The 21,079-nt window shown below is 40.2% G+C and overlaps 1 protein-coding gene across 2 annotated transcripts in view; it reads right to left on the reverse strand.

Moving 5' to 3' along the window:
• The window catches only part of alk (ALK receptor tyrosine kinase), a 385,940-nt gene that overhangs the window by 53,483 nt on the left and 311,378 nt on the right, over window positions 1-21,079 (reverse strand). For both annotated transcript variants that reach the window (XM_061062375.1, XM_061062374.1), the window contains exons 6-10: window positions 19,021-19,152; window positions 9,799-9,933; window positions 8,895-8,998; window positions 5,425-5,597; window positions 2,852-2,946 (exon numbers count right to left, since the gene is read on the reverse strand). In XM_061062375.1, coding sequence (XP_060918358.1) covers window positions 2,852-2,946; window positions 5,425-5,597; window positions 8,895-8,998; window positions 9,799-9,933; window positions 19,021-19,152 — 639 coding nt within the window. The remainder of the gene's footprint in view (window positions 1-2,851; window positions 2,947-5,424; window positions 5,598-8,894; window positions 8,999-9,798; window positions 9,934-19,020; window positions 19,153-21,079) is intronic.

The raw sequence follows: 21,079 nt of genomic DNA on the forward strand, positions 1-21,079 counted from the left end.
ATGATGAATCTGACAGCCAGGTCCAACACCTGAAGGGCAACGGATGCATCAGCAAGCACACATGCTTGCCAAACTATACATCACACGGAAGCAAAAAGAAGTGGTGGAGAAAGGTCACGGATGGCTGGTCCTCTGCATAATTTGTTCACAGCATGTTTTTTTTTCACATATTAGAGGGCTGTGTTGTTACACTCAGGGATCCATCTCACTAATCACTTACGGTCATCACTCTTTGAAATGACTCTTCTGCTGAGCTTCAGCATCACCCATCAGCTGCTCAGATTGATGGCTGATAATATGTGACTGTGTCATGTGTCCTTACTGTAGGTAATGGATACCTGGTCTAGATTAAGAACTTGCCGTCTGGAAAGTGAGCACATTCTGAATGGATGATCCTTCAGCATTGCCATACCCTGCTGCTGCTGCTCCAGGGGACATAAAACACAATTGGTGTGCAAATGTCTCCTGGAAAATGTCATCTCTTTATAGGAGGAGTCTCTGACCCAATAAGCCTGTGTTGATACAAGGCGATTGAGACTCTTCTGCAGCCTACATCAACTGCAATTTCTCAACTCATATTCGGCTCATGGACTTATGAATGTTATCTATTAAATGTGTTATCTGATTGCATTTTACAATTCAGGTAATAGAGCACAGATTTTTATCTGCGGTTGGGTAATACATTCAGAGACAAACTTCATCTGATGGTGAACAGAATGTGTGCCAGCTGCTGTTATTATTTCTTCATTTCTAATTCTTGATAAATTTCTATTTGTCTACTTTATTATAGTACTTCATTTTTTATTTGCACATTTAAGCTACTGCATTATATATTCCATATTATTTTACATGATAAAATAATGTAAATTAGTAAACTTTATTTATACAGCCATTTTCACAGGCAAAGGTGCAAAAGGCTTAACAACCAAAAAACAATATAAAGACATAAAAACTAAAATAACACGCCGGCTCACCCAGCAACTTAAAATAAGTCCTGTAACACCGACAATGCAATAACCAGGTACAATAATCGGCACAGTAGGGTTAGGGTTAGGGTTAACTCAGACCTTTCACAATAAGTAGACAGTGTGAACACAATTACCCATATGCCTGTCAAGTTTTCAGCTGTTTTAAAAAAAGACTCAGTCAGGAGAATATATGATTGTAGGCAGAGAATCCCATTATGTTATACCACTGTTTAGTTTCTTTTTAGATTTTATTGCTACTTATATCAAGTCTTGAAACTGTCTTAGATACAACTCAAATCAAACTGTATTATCCCGTACACTTCATGGTAAAATGTTAAACTGTTACTCTGCTGTTTACATTACTCTCTGCTGTTTATCCTACCATGACACTTCACTTGTCATTTTAACAACTTGTTATCGGCTGCATGGCATGTATTAAACTATCCTGTAGAGCTCACTTTACTCCTTGATTGTTAAAAGTTGTAGATACCTCTATGTTTTATCTTATCTATTCATCCATTCATCCATTATCTACTGCTTGTCCCATTCAGGGTCACTGGGGGCAGGAGCCAATTCCAGAAGTCATTAGGCAAGAGGCGGGGTACACCCTGTACTGGCTGCCAGTTGATCACAGGACTGACATACAAACAACCAGGCACACTCACGGCCAGTTTGAGTCACCAATTAACCTATCGAGCATGTCTTTGGACTAAAATGTGTATTTGTATTGACTTAGGCCTTGTGTCCACCTAGCTTATTTTCTCTGTTTACAACAGTCTGTTGTCATAGAGACAGGAGGGATGTGCAGCGCTTTTTTTTTAGCGCACAAACACTTTCTGCCTGGAAAAACTGCTAGGTGGAAACGGGGCCTAGCTTGTTATATTTTTGTCTTTGTGTTGCTGCAACATCTGATTAACTTGTCTTATAATTTACATAAAAACAGCACAACATATTATATTAAATGTAATCTTGATGTTAAACTGTGCAGTAACTGCATCACACCAAGAACTTCCCACTTCAGGCCAAAAACATCAGGGTCAGATGAATCCACCCATGGGGGGGGGGGGGGGGGGGGTGACACCCTATCCTGGGTGAAGTCAGTTTAACACTGTTTCATTGTCAGAGTTATATGCAGGTGTTGAAATGCTCAGACATTATTATGCCTGTCACTGTTTTCGCAGGTTCCTCATGTAGGCAGAGATGGAGGGAGGCACTGAACTCTTAACCTTTCATTCTCTTGATGCCACAGCGGGTTGTCATGTTACTCCTGTGCTTCATTCTGACAAACCATCTCAATTATAATAACTAAAGTATGCAGAAAGGTGAATGGAGGCCTGACCTTTATAAGCCTGCAGTGCAACAATAGAAAGTAAGACTGGCATCAATCGGAAAGCTCTATCAGATTTTTAACTGTTCTGACATTTCTGGACAAATTGAAGGTTGTCTAAGTGAAAGCGCAATTTCACAATACATGCCATTTCCAGAATTTCTTGTCAATGTGTCACAAAGAAAAAGCTCCCGTACATTCAGTAGATATATAATTTCAAAGACAGTAATACTGTAGATGTGTTAAAGATTTTTAAAACTCATTTAGATTGCATTAAGTTCTGTTCTGCACGATGAATTACATTAAGGCTATGTCAGAGGAAATGCAATGGTGAAATCATGGATAAGTAAGTCCTTAATGAATTCTCTGAAGCGTACAAAAGTGCCACCTAGTCAAATCGTATCTCAACATGAACATAGGGCAGACCTGTATTGATTATTCATTTCTTTTTCCCCTTTGTCCTTGTCAGGGTCAATCAATCCCACCATCAGTTCAAGCAAGCTTTGATGAAGTGGGAGAGAAAAAAAGTCAGACTCAACATTTTTACAGTACTCACATGCCAAGAAACAGTCCATACTAAAAGAGATGTTGTCAAGAGAGATGGCTGAACCGGGTCCAGGTCCATCTTCTGTGCTGAACTGCAGCCAGAACCTGCGGAGGGACAGCAGAGTGGTTTTAACTACCTTACAGCCTGCGGATGGTTGGATATCAGTGACTGAAACCATGTGAGAAGGAAATCATCGTGCAGACAAAAGAGCCTCCGAGGTTTGGCTGTTGTAGACTCTGCATTGTATGACTTTTGATGGCTCAGGCTTTATTGTCAAACTGTTTACTCTTTAAAGGCTTTATATGTGATTTTTTGATCCAGCAGATGTCGCCCTTGAGCACCAGCATGAAACCAAAACAACTCACGCTGCATTGTTGTGTTAGCATGCTAATGCTAGCGATCTTTATTATGCTCATATCTTCACACTGCATGTAAATTTACCTGAAATGAGCGTGATCTAGAAACACAGTTAAGCAGTGAGTACAGTATGTTATTCTTCTTTTCTCTAGTCCCTCGATTAAACAACTTTTATACACGAGGGGAGGAGTCAGCCGGCCGTCCAGGCGATGTAAACAAAGTGAAGATAGGACTCTGAAAACTCTGAAAACATCAGAGACAGTGGGACTCGGGTGTTACACCCATTGTAGACAGTCATGACTCACAGAGTTATTTTCAGAGGAGATACTTGATTTATATTACATTTAAGTGTGAAAAATCACATATAAAGACTTTAAGCAGACACATGAATGGATGGGTGTAAAAATTATTCTGGTTCCAAATGAAACACTTCGGCTGTTTTCACACAAACACAAAACTCCTGAAAACTTCCTGAGATTTTTGGGATGAGCTGCATGTGTGAAAGCAAACAGCCACAGTTTTTACCCCCACTTTACCCCGCCAGACCCCGAGTTCATTAATATGCTTGAAGTTGGTGTGAGCTGATGGGAGAACACAGCAGGAAAACATTATGAAAAATTCCCAGCAAGCAAGAGGGAGGGGGGGTGATGACGTTTGTATCAAGAGCTTTGTGGGCAACAAGATCCATTTTTGTGCATGTAAGGAAGCTGTCCCGTTATCTTTTCTGTTCTCCAGTATGTCTGCCTCCTTTTGTTGATGTGAATGTGTCACACTACATGTAGAGTAGCAATGATATCAAGGTAAAAGCTTTCATCATGGTGTTAGACTCTGTTGCTTTGTTTGCGTTTCCGTGTCATCTTTCTTATGTCATGTGTTGACAAAGACCTGCCTCCTCCTGTCAGATAGCGATAGCCTCCCTCTGTGAGGTGCACATGTGAACAAGAAGCTCAGAAAGATTTCTGGACCAGTCTTTCAGAAAATTTTCACGAGTGCATTTGTGAAAACATCTTCTATTCACAAATAAAAATTGAGGCAGCGATATATTCCTTAAACTTGTAAAGGCATATTCTGACATGTTGGGAAAATGCATGTCCACTTGTAGCCAAAACTTCTTTTTTCAAAGCGTTGTTACTCTTGTATCTGTACTTTTAAATTACTACAGCCGGTAGCTTAACTTGGCGTCTGTCCATGAAGCAAAGTGCGTTAACATTAATTCACTATTTTAGTTTACAGCTTTTTTCTGTTACAGCTGCTTCATATTTGGCACAGAGAAATTCGAGTGTCATTAATATTTATTCACTATCAATGGGAGTGTAAATTGTTTTTACATGACAGAAGCTATGTGGTTGTAACATAACATATGGTAAATATGAGTTCTGAATCAAAAGACACCTGCAGTCTTTCAGGTAGGCTTTCTAAGGTTAGTACGAGAACATATTCAGATTCTTAATATACTTTTCTGTTCTGATTCTCGTCAGCACTCCAGGCTGTGTTTCTGATTCTATTTAAGCTCTACAAAGGTCACTGTGCAAAGAGTGGCAGGCTCACCTAGTGGATACGGACATGACATTCTAATTAAGAGCACAAGCACAGCTGACTACATAACCCAGGAATCAAAAATTAATCACTCTCAGGGGAGCAGGATTATCCAAGCTCGAATGGCAAACGAAAAACCCAGTCAGGCAAACAGATGAACTGCCTTTCCTGGGGTTTGTCTATTTCTTCTTGCTTATTTTATTTTGTTTTAATTCCTCTCTTTTCTGGGGGGAAATCAGGGCCATGGCTAATTGGAAGGCAAGAAGGGTGGGTAGAGCCTTGCGTATTGATTTCAACCCTCTTTATCACAGACAAGGGGGATGAAAAGAGAGGGGGGTATTTTGTATACATGGCAGGTCCATGGCATAAAACTAGAGTCCCTATGGGATTCATTAATTTTTTGGAGTTGAGGGGGAAACGCTTCCCAGAAATTGTAATGAAAATGTTGAAAATCTGCATTTTTGAGAGGTGAAAAGAAGGAGCTTCTTGTTTTTGTTTTTTTAAAATAACTCCTGCTCTTAAGATGTGTGTATGTGTCCGATGTTTGCGACGATGAGAGTTGAATCGTTTATTTGCTTTTAAACACTTCAAAGTGCCAGTTTGATGCTTTCCAACAGCCATTACAAATTGAAGGTTGATATAATCAAACTTCCTGTTAATGTGATGAAACAGATGAGCATTTGTCTTACCAGTCTGCCAGTCCGTAAAGAGGCAGTATGATGAGCTTCCAGCCCTTTTCAGATTTTGGTTCGCTGGCTGAATGCCACAGTCTGCGCTGCTCATCGGGGCCTGTGCTGTTCTCCACGATCCACAGAGACAGTGAAACCTTCTGTAATCCCCCTGAGCACAGCCAGAATCGCACCTGTTGAAATGAGGTGGGATTCAGAATGAGCAAAGCACTAAAGAAATCTAAATGAACGGCAAAGTCAAATTGAACAGAACTTTGGTGTTGTGTTGAAGTTTTGTGTGTGAGAAAATGAAGAACCTGAGTAACTTCCTATGTTTTCAGTTGAAGCCAAACCAGCCGCCCAAGTGTGCTATCAGTCAAGGAAGGGATGTTCTTAAATTGCATCGAGATCAATCAGCAACAGCCATCTGTTCAGCTCTAATTATTCCAGGATTAATGGAATTCAACCTGGATCATAATTTGGGTTATTTTGCTATCTAAGATGCTGTTGCATGCTTCAGCACGAATCAATCTCATTATGCCGCTGACAGGAGGGTTTTGTTTGGTGTAAACCTGCATCAAATTAAGCAACAAACATGTGAAAGCAGGAAATAAACAGATACAAGAAGACTGGAGCTTGCTAACAAGCCTGGGATGTGACCATGTCCCTCTACGGCAGTTTTTGGAGCCTAGACCATAATTCTTGCTTCAGCGTTTAAGTGGAACAGATGCTGGCTTGAGCCTGATGAAAAACACATTTTAGAGACGACAGCGCCCGCACAACTGAATGCAACACTTTTATTCTTTCAGCTTGCAGGTTGTGCTCCTTATCGTCGCATGGGTAGACCACATGGTGACCGTGTAAACATCAAAATTACAGACACTGCTCAGTACACACTGGGCACATCATGAAAGTGAGCGCGGCCTGTAGCTAATACCCAAAACTAATATCCTCAACATGGTCGTCCAAGAGCGGACAGACTACATTGAACAGCAGCCGTTGTAGAGTGTAGAGAGGAGGATTTGGAGTGTTAATCTGGAATCATGGCTAATCTTTGGCTGCGTGCCAAGAGGCTGGGAGGTGAGGTTTGCGATGGTGCCATACTGCCTTCACTGCTGTCCTCGCAAATATCAACAACCACTTATGCAAACCTGACTTATCAGGAAACCTCTCCTTTTACTTTTTCATTTGTCTCTGTTACTTTTTTCCCACTCTGTTTTCATCTGCATGTTTTTCTTGCTCAGACTAACATTTGTTCCCCTCCGTCTCTCCTATCGTCCTGTTTTCTGACCTCCTGGCCTTTGCATCACTTTGCCACCTCCATCCCTCACTTCTATCCCCTCACATCAATAAGTGCTTCTGCAAAGTATATGCAGGAGGCCAAAGGTCGCTCTGATAAGCAATATTACAATAACCACTAGAGCTATAAATGCTTCATGCAACAAAATCAATCAAGACCTGGACCTGCTGTGCGAGCATGAAGACTGAATAATGTATGACCAGTAATATTTTCAAAAATAGGTCATCAGGTAGAAAACTCTGATCGACAAGCTCAACCTCACTGTCTGTTAGGATGGCTCAGGAAATGCAGATGGTGCACTGTTAACATGCCGTCTTTGATTTTTGATGCACTAAAATATCATTCAAAGACAGTCTTCTGCTCCCATGGCGACCAGAAAAATAAGTTTTGCTAACAAAGAGTGTTGAAAATACAACTACATGGCTTTCAGTACAGATTCTCCTCTTTAAATCTTAAATGATAGTCCTGATTGTTTGAAATAGGGCCATCAGTTTGTCTTTTAAGTTAGATGCTCCATGTGCAAAGGCTACCCAAATCAGCTACAGCCTTCACATTTTCTGCAGATCCTCCCCCAATATCACTATTGACTGTCCTATCAATAAAGGCATAGAAATGACCCAAATCATAAAAAATAAGTACATCAGGGCTGCTCTTTGGAGAGGCTAAGCTTTGCCCTGAACTTATAACCTGAATATTTCTTCATCCCTCCACTTTGCTGTCGCACAGCCTTATCCATGGGCATGATGGTTTATAACTCTACATGTCTGCTTACCTGTATTCTGCATGTCATGCACTATATCAAATTAAATAAAGTTATTACTGTTTAGGAACAGGAACATGAAGCTCTACCTCTCACTTACTGAATTAACTCAACAGTACTAACTCTCGTCAAAACGTCCCCACACCCTGAGCCTGGGTTCCAAAATCACAACCCTATTCGACCCCATTCGTCCTCTCAAATTTCCAACATGAACCATGTCACCAATCGTTTCCTGCTGACCATTGGAGAACACTACAGAAACATCCAAAGCTTTGCAGGCTTGTCGTGTTTAGTCAGGGCTGCTGTGGCTGTTGCTGCTCAGGGGGAAGGTTTAGTCTACATGAATCAAATCAGACGGTTCAATGTGAGAAATATGTATGCTGTTACATTCATAGTTTAAGTTTGGCTCTATGTAAATGTTTAAGGGTTATAATATGAATCTTTATTAACCCACGTTATTTCACAAACCAAAACACAGGAACTACAGGACTTAAAAAACAGATTCTGGTTTCTTTGAAGAACAAGTGCAGTCGTAGTATTGTCCATTGGGCTTCAGTGGCATTTTGATGTATGCAGAAAACAAAAGGGGCTGAATGCCCCATTCTGCTGTATTATATCCCAAAAATAATCTGCAGTCATGCAATGGGGATTTAGCTTGAATCTTTACTTAATCAGACAACACATGCCATGGATGTTTTTATCAGGTGCTTCTTTTCCCTCCATGTATGGAAGTGAAATAAACTATTCAAAGTATGAGTATCTATGTATATCAATATCTGTGAATATCAATTAAACCATGTATGAACTGAAATACAAGTTTTAATGTCTGTCAAAGAAGTCCATGGCCTTCATCTAGAGCAGCCTTTCCCAAACTTAAGACTGCCGGGCCCACTTTGAAATACAAAATTACTCCGGGGCCCATTATAAAATAAAGATGATGACTACAGCTATCACTTTCAGTTAAGGTAAATTATTGACATGACAAAATGATATTATGGCAGGAGAGACACAGAAGTTTACTAAACATGCTGTCCATGAATAGTCATGACAAGCCTTACTAATCACTTAAAGGGTTCACTCATGGTTAATCATCATTATTGTGATATTTATTTTATTTTTAAACTTGGTGGAGGGTTTTCGCCGGCCCACCTGCAGTACCAACACGGCCCACCAGGGGGCCGCGGTCCACACTTTGGGAAGCACTGATCTAGAGTGCTACTTTGACTTCCTGCTGAGCAGAATTTATGGCCCTTAAGTAACTGAATTTGGAGAGGCAACTGTGGTGTGTTATTAAAAACTGTCTGTATCACCAGCGCCTGTGTACTGTAGGAGTTGGGATTAGGTGTGAACTATCAACTGTGAACATTTGATCAAATCCTTTTTAAGTGCAGGGCTGAAAGTGAAATGAGGAGGAAACTAGAGTGAGCTCACCGAGCATCGGGAGTTCCTCAGAGGAGGAGGGAAGAGAGGGCTCCTCAGTAACGCTGAGCCACGGTGGCCTTTGGACTGTCCTCCCTCCACACTGAACGCAGCACCTTTAACACAAACACACACATTAGACACAGACAAGAAGGAAAACAAAGTCAGAGAAAAACTCTTAACAGACTTCAGGAGATGGAAAGAAATACAAGTCTAAAGTATATGTGGAGGTTTTTAGATATGATTGTACTCTTAAGTGGGCTGTTGGTATATTTTATGAGATCTGTCTTTTCTTCCTTTTTAAGAATTCTCTGAGTGTAACGTTTTAGGAAAGCACAGCACCAAAAAAGTCTGTTAACATTTAATATGTCATGTCAGGTTACTGTGGCAGCAATGTACTGAAAATAAAATTCAACATAAAATAACCAAATATGGCATTAAAAAACAATGCCTCCTTTATTCTTTCTTCACACTCTACCTATGAGACTTCTGGAGAGAACAAAAACAATCCTCAACTCGCTGAGACTTTAAAAATCTCATCGAGAGAAACACTCGAGTCACTGCACTGTCGATGAACTGCAGATGTAGGACTCAAAGTCTACAAGCTGCAGCTTTTACACCCAGTGGAATTCTGTTAGGAGCAGCACAGAGCTCTGAACGAGACAACACGTCCATGTGTGACACTTCAGAGAATTTGTTTCTCTTTTCCACATTCACGAGCTGTAAAGACTGAAAATATTCAAGGTCATTGGTTTTAAATCCTCAAAGACTTTCTGTACTCTTGAAAAGGGAAAAAGCCTTTGAAGTATTTTTAATGAGACATTGACACTGCTGAATTCACACTTAAGAGAGTCTGCAAATAGGCCATTTGATCAGAACTGTGTTCATAATATCAAGAGGAATGAGTGTGAGCCACCTGATGAAGGGCAGCTCTGTCGGGTAGCTTTGGATGGTGACTGGACTCTTCTCCAGGAGTGACCACGGCCCGTTATCGACTGCCAACTGCACTCGCTCTCTTCAAAAGAGCAGTAGCTGCCGTTGAGAAATTGGCCTGCAGAGGTACCAGAGAGAGAGAATATATCAGAAGGAGGGAGAGGCAAAAATGATAAGGGTGGGGGGGGGGCATAGAATGAGTGTACAAGCCCAGCAGGGGGGTTAGAGAAGCGAGAATGGAGGGAACACTGACAGCATATCTGCCAAAGAGGAAAAAAGGACAGGGGTGGTCTGGGGACTGGGGGATCAAGGAGCTGAGCGACAGTGAAGGCAAAGAGGAGAGGAGAGCATTCAGAGCGGGCACACTAATAGCTCACAGGACGAGTCGCTGTTTTGGAGAAAATTAGAACTGAGGTGTGGTGGTTGTGGGGGGGGGGGGGGGGGGTTGTGCTTTCAGAGTGACTCTAGAAACAGAGGCAGAAAATGGAAAATGCCTGAAGAGTCTAGAGGGGGAGATAGGAAAGGGTAGAGGAAGGAGGAAGAGGTTGTGAGGGGAAATGAGAAAGCTGAGGTGGTGTCAGGATGTAATTGAGGAGTGGCAATCATGTTGAAATGACTTCACAGAACGGTGTGAGCCTCTGAAGCAATTCAGTTAGTGGCTACAAAGTTAGTGTGTACAACAGAATTAGAGTGAATTTGGTTAATTGGATTGTGCAGTGCCTGTGTGACCTCAAAAAACTTAAATATGTATGTGTGTTTGAGAGAGAATGTGTGTGTGTTTGAGAGAGTGTGTGTGTGTGTTTGAGTGTTTGAGAGAGTGTGTGTGTGTGTGTTTGAGAGAGTGTGTGTGTGTGTGTTTGAGAGAGAGTGTGTGTGTGTGTGTGTTTGAGAGAGTGTGTGTGTGTGTGTTTGAGAGAGAGTGTGTGTGTGTGTGTGTTTGAGAGAGTGTGTGTGTGTGTGTGTGTTTGTGCTGTCTACATTCACACAGAAAATTAGAAAAGTAACGATGAATTGATGTACGGGTTAAACATCTGTATGGGCTGTTGACAAACATGCACTGATGTCAGTGTGTATCAATATAATGCTGGTAAGTTAGTATATCTATCTGCTGATTGGACAGAAGAAATCACCTGTGGGACAAACTCTGCTTTGAATTCTCGGTCCAAAGTGAAAGATGATGTTGGCAGTGTTACATCATCTCTGACATGCAGTTTGTAAAACATGGTCCAGAGACTTCAAGAGTAGAGCATGCTAACAACTATTTAAATACATTCAATCAGCTAGCTAATTTGAAAAACAGACAAGGATTACAATACAGTAATGCAAAAAAAACCCCCATCTCTATTGTAGTTTGCTGGTTAAATCAGTACTAAACTCTTTATAATTAAAAGTGCAAAATAACTCATAAGCTAACACAGTTCCTCCTTTTATGTTTGGTGGGAGAATTTACCTATAACCAAGATTATAAAACAATAGAAGTTGAGCTAATATCCACTTTATTATTGTTATAGCTTTTGCAATTTAAAGTTTTGTGTTTCTTTTGGGAGCGCTAGTAGCCTAGTGGTTAGTTTGCGTACCCCATGTATGGAGGCTGTCGTCTCAAGCGGGCGGCCCGGGTTCACATCCCACCTGTGGCCTCCTTTCCCGCATGTCGTTCTCCACTCTCTCTCTCCCTGATTTCTGACTCTATCCACTGTCTAATTAAAGAGTCTAATTCCAAATAAATATCCACTAAATAGATACCTGCATGCAATGCAAAAGAGTAACTGCTTCTGTTTTTACAGAATGTTATCACATACACTGAAATATAAGGATAAGTAGACTCTAAAAAGCCACCATGATTGTTTTTTTTTAACTCTTCATATCTGTATATTTGATTCCATATCTGTTTTTATGTGTAATTTATAAGGCAAGAGAGAATTGCTTCCAACTAATATCCCAAAAAATGTTTTTGAAGAGAGAGGGTGGGGATAACTAAAGAAGAAACCTTTACCTTAAGAAACAGTGTGCTCAAACAACAATGAGTAGCAGGTAAATTCATTTTTGTAGGATGAATTTGTGAAACGGTTTAAAAAAAAGGAACAAAAACAAAGCAAAAACTTGATACTGTGAAAGAAATTTGAGAAAAATCTTTCATAGGTTTAAAGAAAAAGAAAGATGGTGACTGATTTAATGTATCTTTTCTGCTATTGAAACAGGGTAGATAAACATGTGTTACTATGGTTACTAAGTATTTAATGGATCTGATAAGTGAACGTTCTCCTTTTCAAACACCTGCTCTTTGCTTCCTGTTGAAAATGTTAGCTGATGTTGTTCAGGTCCACTTTATTATTGTTATAGCTTTTGCAATTTAAAGTTTTGTCTTTTGGGGGCGCTAATAGCCTAGTGGTTAGTTTGCGTACCCCATGTAAGGAGGCTGTGGTCCTCCGGGTGGGAGGCCATGGTTTGAGTCTGACCTGTGGTACCTTTCCCCACATGTCTTTTCCCACTCTCTGTCTCTGATTTACAACTCTATACACGGTGCTATCTCTACGATAGAGGCACAAAAAAAAAGCCCCCAACGTAAGAAAAATCTTCAAAGTTTTGTCTTTTTTCTACCAAAATAAAGTCATCAATCAATCAATGGAGAGAGAAAATTAGATATATAGATATATTAAACAATTTTAATATAATTTACAAACAGTCTGTATTTGGCAATCATCATGGTAGCACCCATACAAAGTGAAAAACAAAACAAAAACAAACAAATAACAACAAAAATCATCACCATGTGTACAACCTATCCCACCAGTTTTATTTTACATCATTTTGTTACTATACTGTCCCCATGTTTGTCTTTGTCCTGTTTGCTCATTTACTTATTTTGTCCCTCATTCTAATTCATTCATTTTATTTACTGACCCTTTTCCTTTTGTTTTGTTTGTTTGTTTGTTTTTGTCTAAATCTGCTTGCAAAACTGTATCGTACCACAGTTCCCGTCATGTTTGTATCTCTTTTTTTTATTGTGTGAGTGTGTGTATGCACGTTTTGGTGAATAAAAGTAAAAAAAAATCAATCAATGTTGGTCTTTAGATCATGACTGTTTTAAATACACATCAGGCCTAATCTACAGTTGATTGTTGTTGATAACACCGAGGCCGGCTTGAGTTTGATGTGCCTGTTAGAGAAAGTTTTCACCTTAAGTTTGCTTTATGTTCCTTTCATCCTGAGATTCTGTCTGAGTGCACATTACCTATAAGTAACAGTGAGTGCCCTGATAACAGTGTGCTTCTCGGGAATAGCATCATCCAGATAATGGAAGTGAAAGCGGCCTGAGCTGATATCAGAAAGTAGGAATACTTCAGGGAGAACAAAACTTTCAACACAACAAAAGCTCTTAAAGACTGAGCATCATAAAAACTACCGTCATTTCATATTTATTTTGAAGTAATACAAAGGAAAACACCAAATTGAAGCTTTTCTGTGACGTTTTCCCATTAGCAAATCACAGCTTCCCTTTTTTTTTTGGATAATAAGTAAATTTGAAGTTCTTCTGCATCTTGTGATATTATGAGTCAGTCTTCTTGCTTCATAAACCGGTTAACGTTACTTTGATGTTCTCTCTGCAAAGCACTGAGAATCAAAGTCACATCATATGATAGCTTCTCACGACATGAATAAACAAGCCCGTGCTGATGTCACATCTGCTGCACATATAAGCTCTGCCTAGACGTGTGACTCAGTGCTTCGTCCTACCCAAGTGCTATCAGTCATAACTGCAGTGTTGACGCTCTGAAATGGATGCAACCTGAAACACTTTGTGTAATGAGGTGTCAATAAGTCCTGCATAACATTGTCATTAATACTTGATGAAACCTGACGTGAACATTACTCAGTCTTCATGAACGCTGAGTCGAGTGTCATTCAGTCACACTCTTCACTTTCAATGCAATGTCAACGCCACAGTACTGTTGTCTGTCATGGCAACTTGACAAAAGGACACAGCTGATGAAACACGTCATGGCAGGCACCAAAATAATACAATATGATTGCACTGGCTTCTGCTTCTCATGACATGTCATGACCAGTGTTCTTCATGTTGCAGAGTTCATTAATATAAGGCTGAAGAAGGGATTGTAAGTACATCCTGAGAAGAAATATCCAGATGTTCATGAAGCAATTGTGCTTTGTATCAGGAGCTGGACTGGAATTAACCAAAAATAGGGCAGAAAAAAATTGAGTAATGTCTTAATACGATGTACTACAAAGTACACGTCAATCAAAATAATATAAGATTTAAATAGTTTAGAGCACAGACTTTGTTTCTAATGACTCTGGTTAGTGGATCCTTAAAGTCTTTATATGTGATTTTTCACACTTAAATATAATATAAATCAAGTATCTCCTCTGAAAATAACTCTGAGTCATGACTGTCTACAATGGGTGTAACACCCGAGTCCCACTGTCTGTGATGTTTTCAGAGTTTTCAGAGTCCTATCTTCACTTTGTTTACATCGCCTAGACGGCTGGCTGACTCCTCCCCTTGTGTATAAAAGTTGTTTAATTGAGGGACTAGAGAAAAGAAGAATAACATACTGTACTCACTGCTTAACTGTGTTTCTAGATCACGCTCATTTCAGGTAAATTTACATGCAGTGTGAAGATACGAGCATAATAAAGATCACTAGCATTAGCATGCTAACACAACAATGCAGCGAAAGTTGTTTTGGTTTCATGCTGGTGCTCAAGGGTGACATCTGCTGGATCAAAAAATCGTGTATAAAGCCTTCAAGTTTTGCGTAAGGTTTATGACATGTTTAAAACAATTAAATGTGGGGCGCTGGTGGCGCAGTAAGTGTTTGCGCCCCGTGTATGGAGGCTGTAGTCCTCAAGGCGGGCGGCCCAGGATTAAATCTCACCTGTGGCTCCTTTTCCGTATGTCATTCCCCACTCTCTCTCTCCCTGATTTTTCCAACTCTATCCACTGTCCTGTCTCTCCATTAAAGGCACAAAAAGCCCAAAAATAAATCTTAACACCCCCCCCCCCCCCCCCCCCCCAACAAAATGTGGTTTTGGTCGACATATTCACCTGGAGAACAACATATGGGGTTATCTGTTTTGTTTTGCTATTAATGTTTAGAGTCAGTATATATTCACACTGTGTTTTAGAGCGGTGTTGTTATTTCTTCTCATGCATAAATCTGCTTGCTATAGCACCTGCTTTGAATGACTCCGCTTAGGCACAGTGAACATATGTTATATGTAAGAGAAACCCTCCTGAATGTTTGTTTCTTCACAACTGCAGGTGTGTGGGTTTATATGTGGATTTGTATTATTTAAAGTGTTCAGAGCACTTTATGTTAATTTATTTTATATATATATATAATTATATAAAAGCGCTGAAAGCATGTCTGCAGGAGAATCACTGTGAATGAGTTATGACTCATGAGTTGTCGCTATACAAATAAAAATTAATTGTTGATTGAATGTTTTTTTTCTAGAATACAGTAGCTGTTGGTTGTGCAATAAAATCCCCTGATGTGTCCTTACATTCTGCACAAGACAGACTCACCACATTAGTATAAGTGATCCACTATAGATAAACAGACAAAAGACATAAATGGTAGCATAATGGTCTCCCTGTGTAGTGATTGATTACTGGGAGGAATATCCAAGAAAAAAAAATAAAAAACCTTTCCTGATTTCCTGAAATTTCTACTTGCATCTATCTTTGGTGCATGCAACACTTCTTCGTAGTTGCAGGGAAAATGTGATGTTAGAAAGCAGTTGGGTGTCTGCTGAATGCAGACCAACGAGCAGAGATCAACCGGAGGAAGCAGCGACTCTCAAAGAGTGTAGGATGTGTTTATACATAATGATGCACGGTTAGGATGATGAGGGAGATCAACAGGGGATTTGATTTTCCTTATATGTCAGGAAGCTTTGTGATTGACACAAGCTATGTTTTTTTTTCTCTCTCCTGCCTATCTCTGCTTTTTTTTTTTGCCTGTTAATGAGCCTTGGCATGGCTTATGAAGGATTTGAATAGATCAAATCAGATGAAGATGACTCGTGGATAGATCACAGAGAATCGGGTATCAGAGAGGGAACACTATGTGATGCGGGTCGCAGGGGGTGATTGTGACGAGCGACCGAGATGAAAACAGAACAAATACGGAGCCTAAAGCCTGGTACACACTACACGATTTTTAAAATCTTAAACTATTTTGATAACGTGAGAGACTCCACACACGACAACAATCCTGATGAACAGTTCAGATCTCATAGTGTGTGGTGTCAACTCAGCACACCACACACTAACTGATTCATTCACCAACAACCAGAGTCTCCACTATCACAGCGTGTAATCTCACGTGGTCAGACGAGATTTAAGAGTAAACAAACATGACGGGCTACATGTGGCTAGCTGTTAGCTGGTACATCCATTACGGTAAACATTTTGGTCCTTTCCTTGTCAGTTGGATTGTGGTTTGTTTTACAGGACACGTTGTATATAACTCTTCTTGCCTCTTGTTGTTGACATCCATTTAACTTTATGCTTCGTGATTGCTGTTGTTGCCATGGTAATGTTTGTTGTGCTTCCTGCTTCAGTCAGCTTGCTTCCTTATTGGCTATTGTTCCGTTCCACGTGACAATTCACAGAGTCCGTGCTCGGCCGTCCTCAGTGTTCTCCCCACACCACAGGATTTCTGATCGAAAATATTGAACACGTTTAATATTTACCATTTCAAATCGGGGTGGCCCCGATCGTCTTCCGAGCAGATCGGGGAGGTTAAAATCATTCTTAGCACACCTCACACCACAGGAGAATCTGGCAAGATAATCTCTGGAACATCAGATAGTCGGGCCTTTGCTGACTTTCGTTGGAAGGGGGGAATTGGGCCCAAAATAGGGCCGATTATCTTGTAGTGTGTACCCTGCTTAAGGTAGTAGAAGTTGTGTGAGTGAGCGATGAAGAGAGAGAGAAAAGAGACACATAAGAGTGTCAGGGTTGACTGATGAATGAACTATAGATCGTCTGTCCTTGTACATAATCAAGAAGCACAGAGGTTATTACTATTTTAAGAGGAGATTGAGGGACAGAGTGAGAGTGTTGATTCAAAGTGAATGACAGCTGGCCTTCATGCCTCTGTACACTCTGAAGGTAGGAAAAAGAAAAGAGGTGTAGGATAAAGAGGTGTCAGTCTTCAAACATATCCCTGTCAACTCAGAGCAATATGTATTACTCTGTAAGACACACCATCCTGTGTCTTATTAAAACAAAGGATTTCTCTGCTGTGTGTTTCTAGTGTGAAAAATCAAATGTCAATATTTTGATCCAAGACGGATCATCAAACGACTGCCTAGAGATCGTCCTGACTCGTAGAAGCTACAGCCAGATAAATCCAGTGTACATGAACAGATCAGGGATAATGTATTGTTTAGTGAGCTGGTTGTTATCAGGGAATGGAACCCCGCCAGGGTGAGCAGGAAAAAATATTGATTTGTAAATTATTGTATTGATTTAAAAAAGGTTTTGTTTTTCTCCCACTAAACAAATAGTCTGTTTGAATCTGTTCAGTGAGAGCTTGGTCTATTGCAACTTTTAACTCTGTAGCATTCTGTAAACGAGCTACGCTAGGCTGTTATTACTCACATGAACCTGGACTTGTTCACTGATGGTGAAGTGAGACAAAGTGAGCAGGTCTGCATGAATCAGCGCAGCACCTGATTTGAGTTTTTCTGCCTCGTCAGCATCAGAGTGTGTTGAACATTTTCTTATCTGTTCATCAGTCTTTAAATGTCACCAGATCCCATGTCATTTTCTGCTATGTGTTTATCTTTATTTTGTTCATCTTAACAACAGTCTGCTATTGAGGGATAGCAGAACGTCTCTGTGTGCTCTTGGTCAGTCAGCACAAAGTATTTAACAAAGGGTGTTATAATAACAGTTCATGCATACTGGATTTTTAACTCCAAACATGGAACACTCTCTCTGTATTTAATCCTGTTAACTTTAGCACTACCCCTTGGCACGGCTTTGCACATTCCTGCAATAACCGGCCAGCTCTTGACAACACTTAAATGTTGTAATAATATTTATTAAAAAATGTATTATATTAGAATGTATTAAACTAACTGAATATAGGAATGTATTTTTTTTTACAAACTCTTGTATGTGTGACATGACTTGTCAATGAGTCATTATCATATCACATTATTTAGGAATATGTCACAAGTCATATTTACTCCTTTCCTGTCCATGTGTGCTGAATGAACTGAAAAGCATGTGCATGCTGGCTTTGTGTTCACTTATTATCATAAAACCAACATTTCTTATTCTGGCTTCTACATCCAAAACACACACATACAGATGCACACAGAGACACACTTATACATTCAAATGGAGATTATCCCCTTGGGTTCGCCTCTCAGGCCAATTACCGCTGTAATGTAAGTCCTCCTGTAGTAGAAGGAGGAACTGCGTCTGGCTGCGATTTTCACCCTATCCTTACCCTCTTATCTCTCAACTCCCCTAGTTAGCAAATGTATAAGCACAAGGGAGCAGCCATCATTTTAATAAGCACCACATGGTTGGCTGACCTGCACGGCGGGAAGGAGCAAATTAATTCTGGTCAGTTTAATATGGCTGAAAAATCTAACTACACCATTAAAAAAAAGAAAGAAAATAAACTCAGGGTAAGGGGTAAGAGATTTGAACTGTGGTTCTATAGATTGTGTAAACAATGTAAATACTCGTCCACATGGAGACAACAAAAAATAACATCCTCCTCTCACACACACACACACACACACACACACACACACACACACACACTGCAGAGCCTGAGGGGCATTACTTGTGAATGAGATGTCAGCATACTTGGTTAGTGTTGCTCCAAGGCCTCAGGAACAGCAGAAAAACAAATGTGCAAAGAGATGGAAATCACAACCATGGAATATATCAAGGGTGAGAAATGCTAGCCATGCATAGCTATGTTGCTGTTGTCTGCCCTACCCCCCTTCCACCCCCCCATGTCAGAAAAGCTCAGGCAGTTGTTGCTCTGTTGGGCAGGATGTTACGGTTTCATTAAAGATGACTCACTATGGCGGACCATTTTTGAACAACTCAGCTGCTCTGGTGTAGAAAGAAGTGCAGGAAGAACAAGCTTTCCTCTTGCTCGTCGTTATCGACGACTGTGCTCATGTGTCCAAGTTTACTCACGACATCGTTCGCCTTCGTCATCTCCGAGCGGACAATCAGTGGTGAAATCGCACAGCTTCTCCAGTGGGATCCCTGGTCCCTGGTGACAGTGGTAGAGACCCTCCAGTGTGATGTTGGGACCGGGAGAGGACACTAAAAACAGAGAAAACGTGTTCTATGAAACATTTCCACCCACAGTTATTATAAGAGTACAGTTTGCAAACCAAAATGTTTCCACAGCACAGTCAGAGTTTAGAAAATGATAGTGTTGGCAGCAAATCAGACAAGGAAACAAAAAACAAAAAAAATCTACTTTTGGAGCCGAGGACAAACAGCACCCCATTATGCTCTGTGTTTACTTACTGAGTATTGCTGCTAGATTTATGTTTGAGACAAAAAACACAAATCAGCAGCTCGGGGAAACATAACTTACAGTCGAAAATATATGCAGTTGCTACATAAAAGTACATCAGTCAGTGACAAAGGCTAATATAACACCTGACTGTGAAGCCTGTATGACATCAGCAGACTGCCTGTAGCATTATAAATAACCTGGCCCTGGCTGCATAAGCATCTGACTTTGAATACAATACATCTCCATCAGACAAGCAGCGAAAACAATGACCTAGATACTGGAGCAGGAAGCACAAGGGGAGGGAACAGGCAAACAAAACACACACACTGACACCAATTGATATCAGCGACTCAACTGTAACCTGGGACATTTGCATATCTATGCAAATCAAAGAGGTGATATCTTTAGATAATGGACGGCTCACCTCCACCTCAATCATCACAAGCTGATCACAGTTAAGGGAACAAAACAGCAAAGCGGAAAAAACCTTTGTGCTTGATGAGAATCTCGTTTCTCTCCCTCCCTCGTGAGGAAAAAAAAGAATCAAGAAGTGATTCTTATCATGGCCTGTCTGTAGTTCGCCCTTGATCTGTATTATGTAGATTTGTTCTCCATTCAGACGCACTCAGAGTTGGAAGTTGTGATAACAGTGGAGGCCATGACAGGAGAGGCTAATGCTGTTAGCTCAGCTGATAACACAGGCAGTACTGCTACACTAATTCCAACATGAAGTTTGCACAAATATACATATATATATTTTTTAAGTTTCCATAATTTTCTATGTGACGTGATTATAAACCATCAGAAACACTTTTATGAAACTCGGGCTGACATAAGGCAGAGAGGCACACAGAGGAGCCAGGAGCAGATGAAGTAGAGCATTAATCAATCAATCTAGAAAGTCGTGTATAGGAAATTAACAAAACATAGTTAACAGGTAACATTTGTACTATACATTTGTTTTTTTGTTTGCACCTAGCTTAACAGGCTTGTAAAGATTGACCTAGCTGGATTGTAGTTTCTGAAAGGTAGACGTCTGAATGATCCACATAGTCAGACCTGTACTATAAATGTTGGGGTACAATACACTTAATGCACTTTTACTGACTGGGCACTTTAAAAAAAGTCTTTACAATTTTTTTAATGACAAATAAATTGTTATAAATTGTGTTTGTGTGTGTGTGTGTGTGTGTGTGTGTGTGTGTTTTAACAGTATTTTGAATTCTCTTAAACCAGCTTGAAGCAATTGGTAGCTTGTAAAGCAATTTCAACTTTCCAACTTTCTCAAGTCTGAATCTAAGTGAGTAAAAACAGTAGTAATTCACAATTACCAAGTAACAGTTAATGACACATATTTATGATGCTACATAATTTACATGTAGATACAAATTAAGCCATCAAAACATCCTTACCCCGGGGACAAATGTGTGGCTGTCCTAGTGGTGATTTATTAGGTGCTCGGTCAAATTTGTCAGCTTTAACTTCAAAGAAAAGTATCTGTTCAGAAATATTGAAAATATCAAAAATAAAGCAGTAAGTTTCAGTCATGTCACCTTAGTTACTACCAGTCTTGCATGGTTGTTGCACTGAAATTACTGCTTATTCATGATGCAGTGCAGAGCAGACATTTCACAGCCATGGCTGATTTGCAGCACACTTTGCTCCTTCTTTTCAGTGTGATTGAAAAACCTAAAGGCCCAGTGGGGAACTGGCACAGTCAACTCG

This window comes from Labrus mixtus, chromosome 18 (genome assembly GCF_963584025.1).
Source record: "Labrus mixtus chromosome 18, fLabMix1.1, whole genome shotgun sequence".
Classification (NCBI taxonomy): Eukaryota; Metazoa; Chordata; class Actinopteri; order Labriformes; family Labridae; genus Labrus; species Labrus mixtus.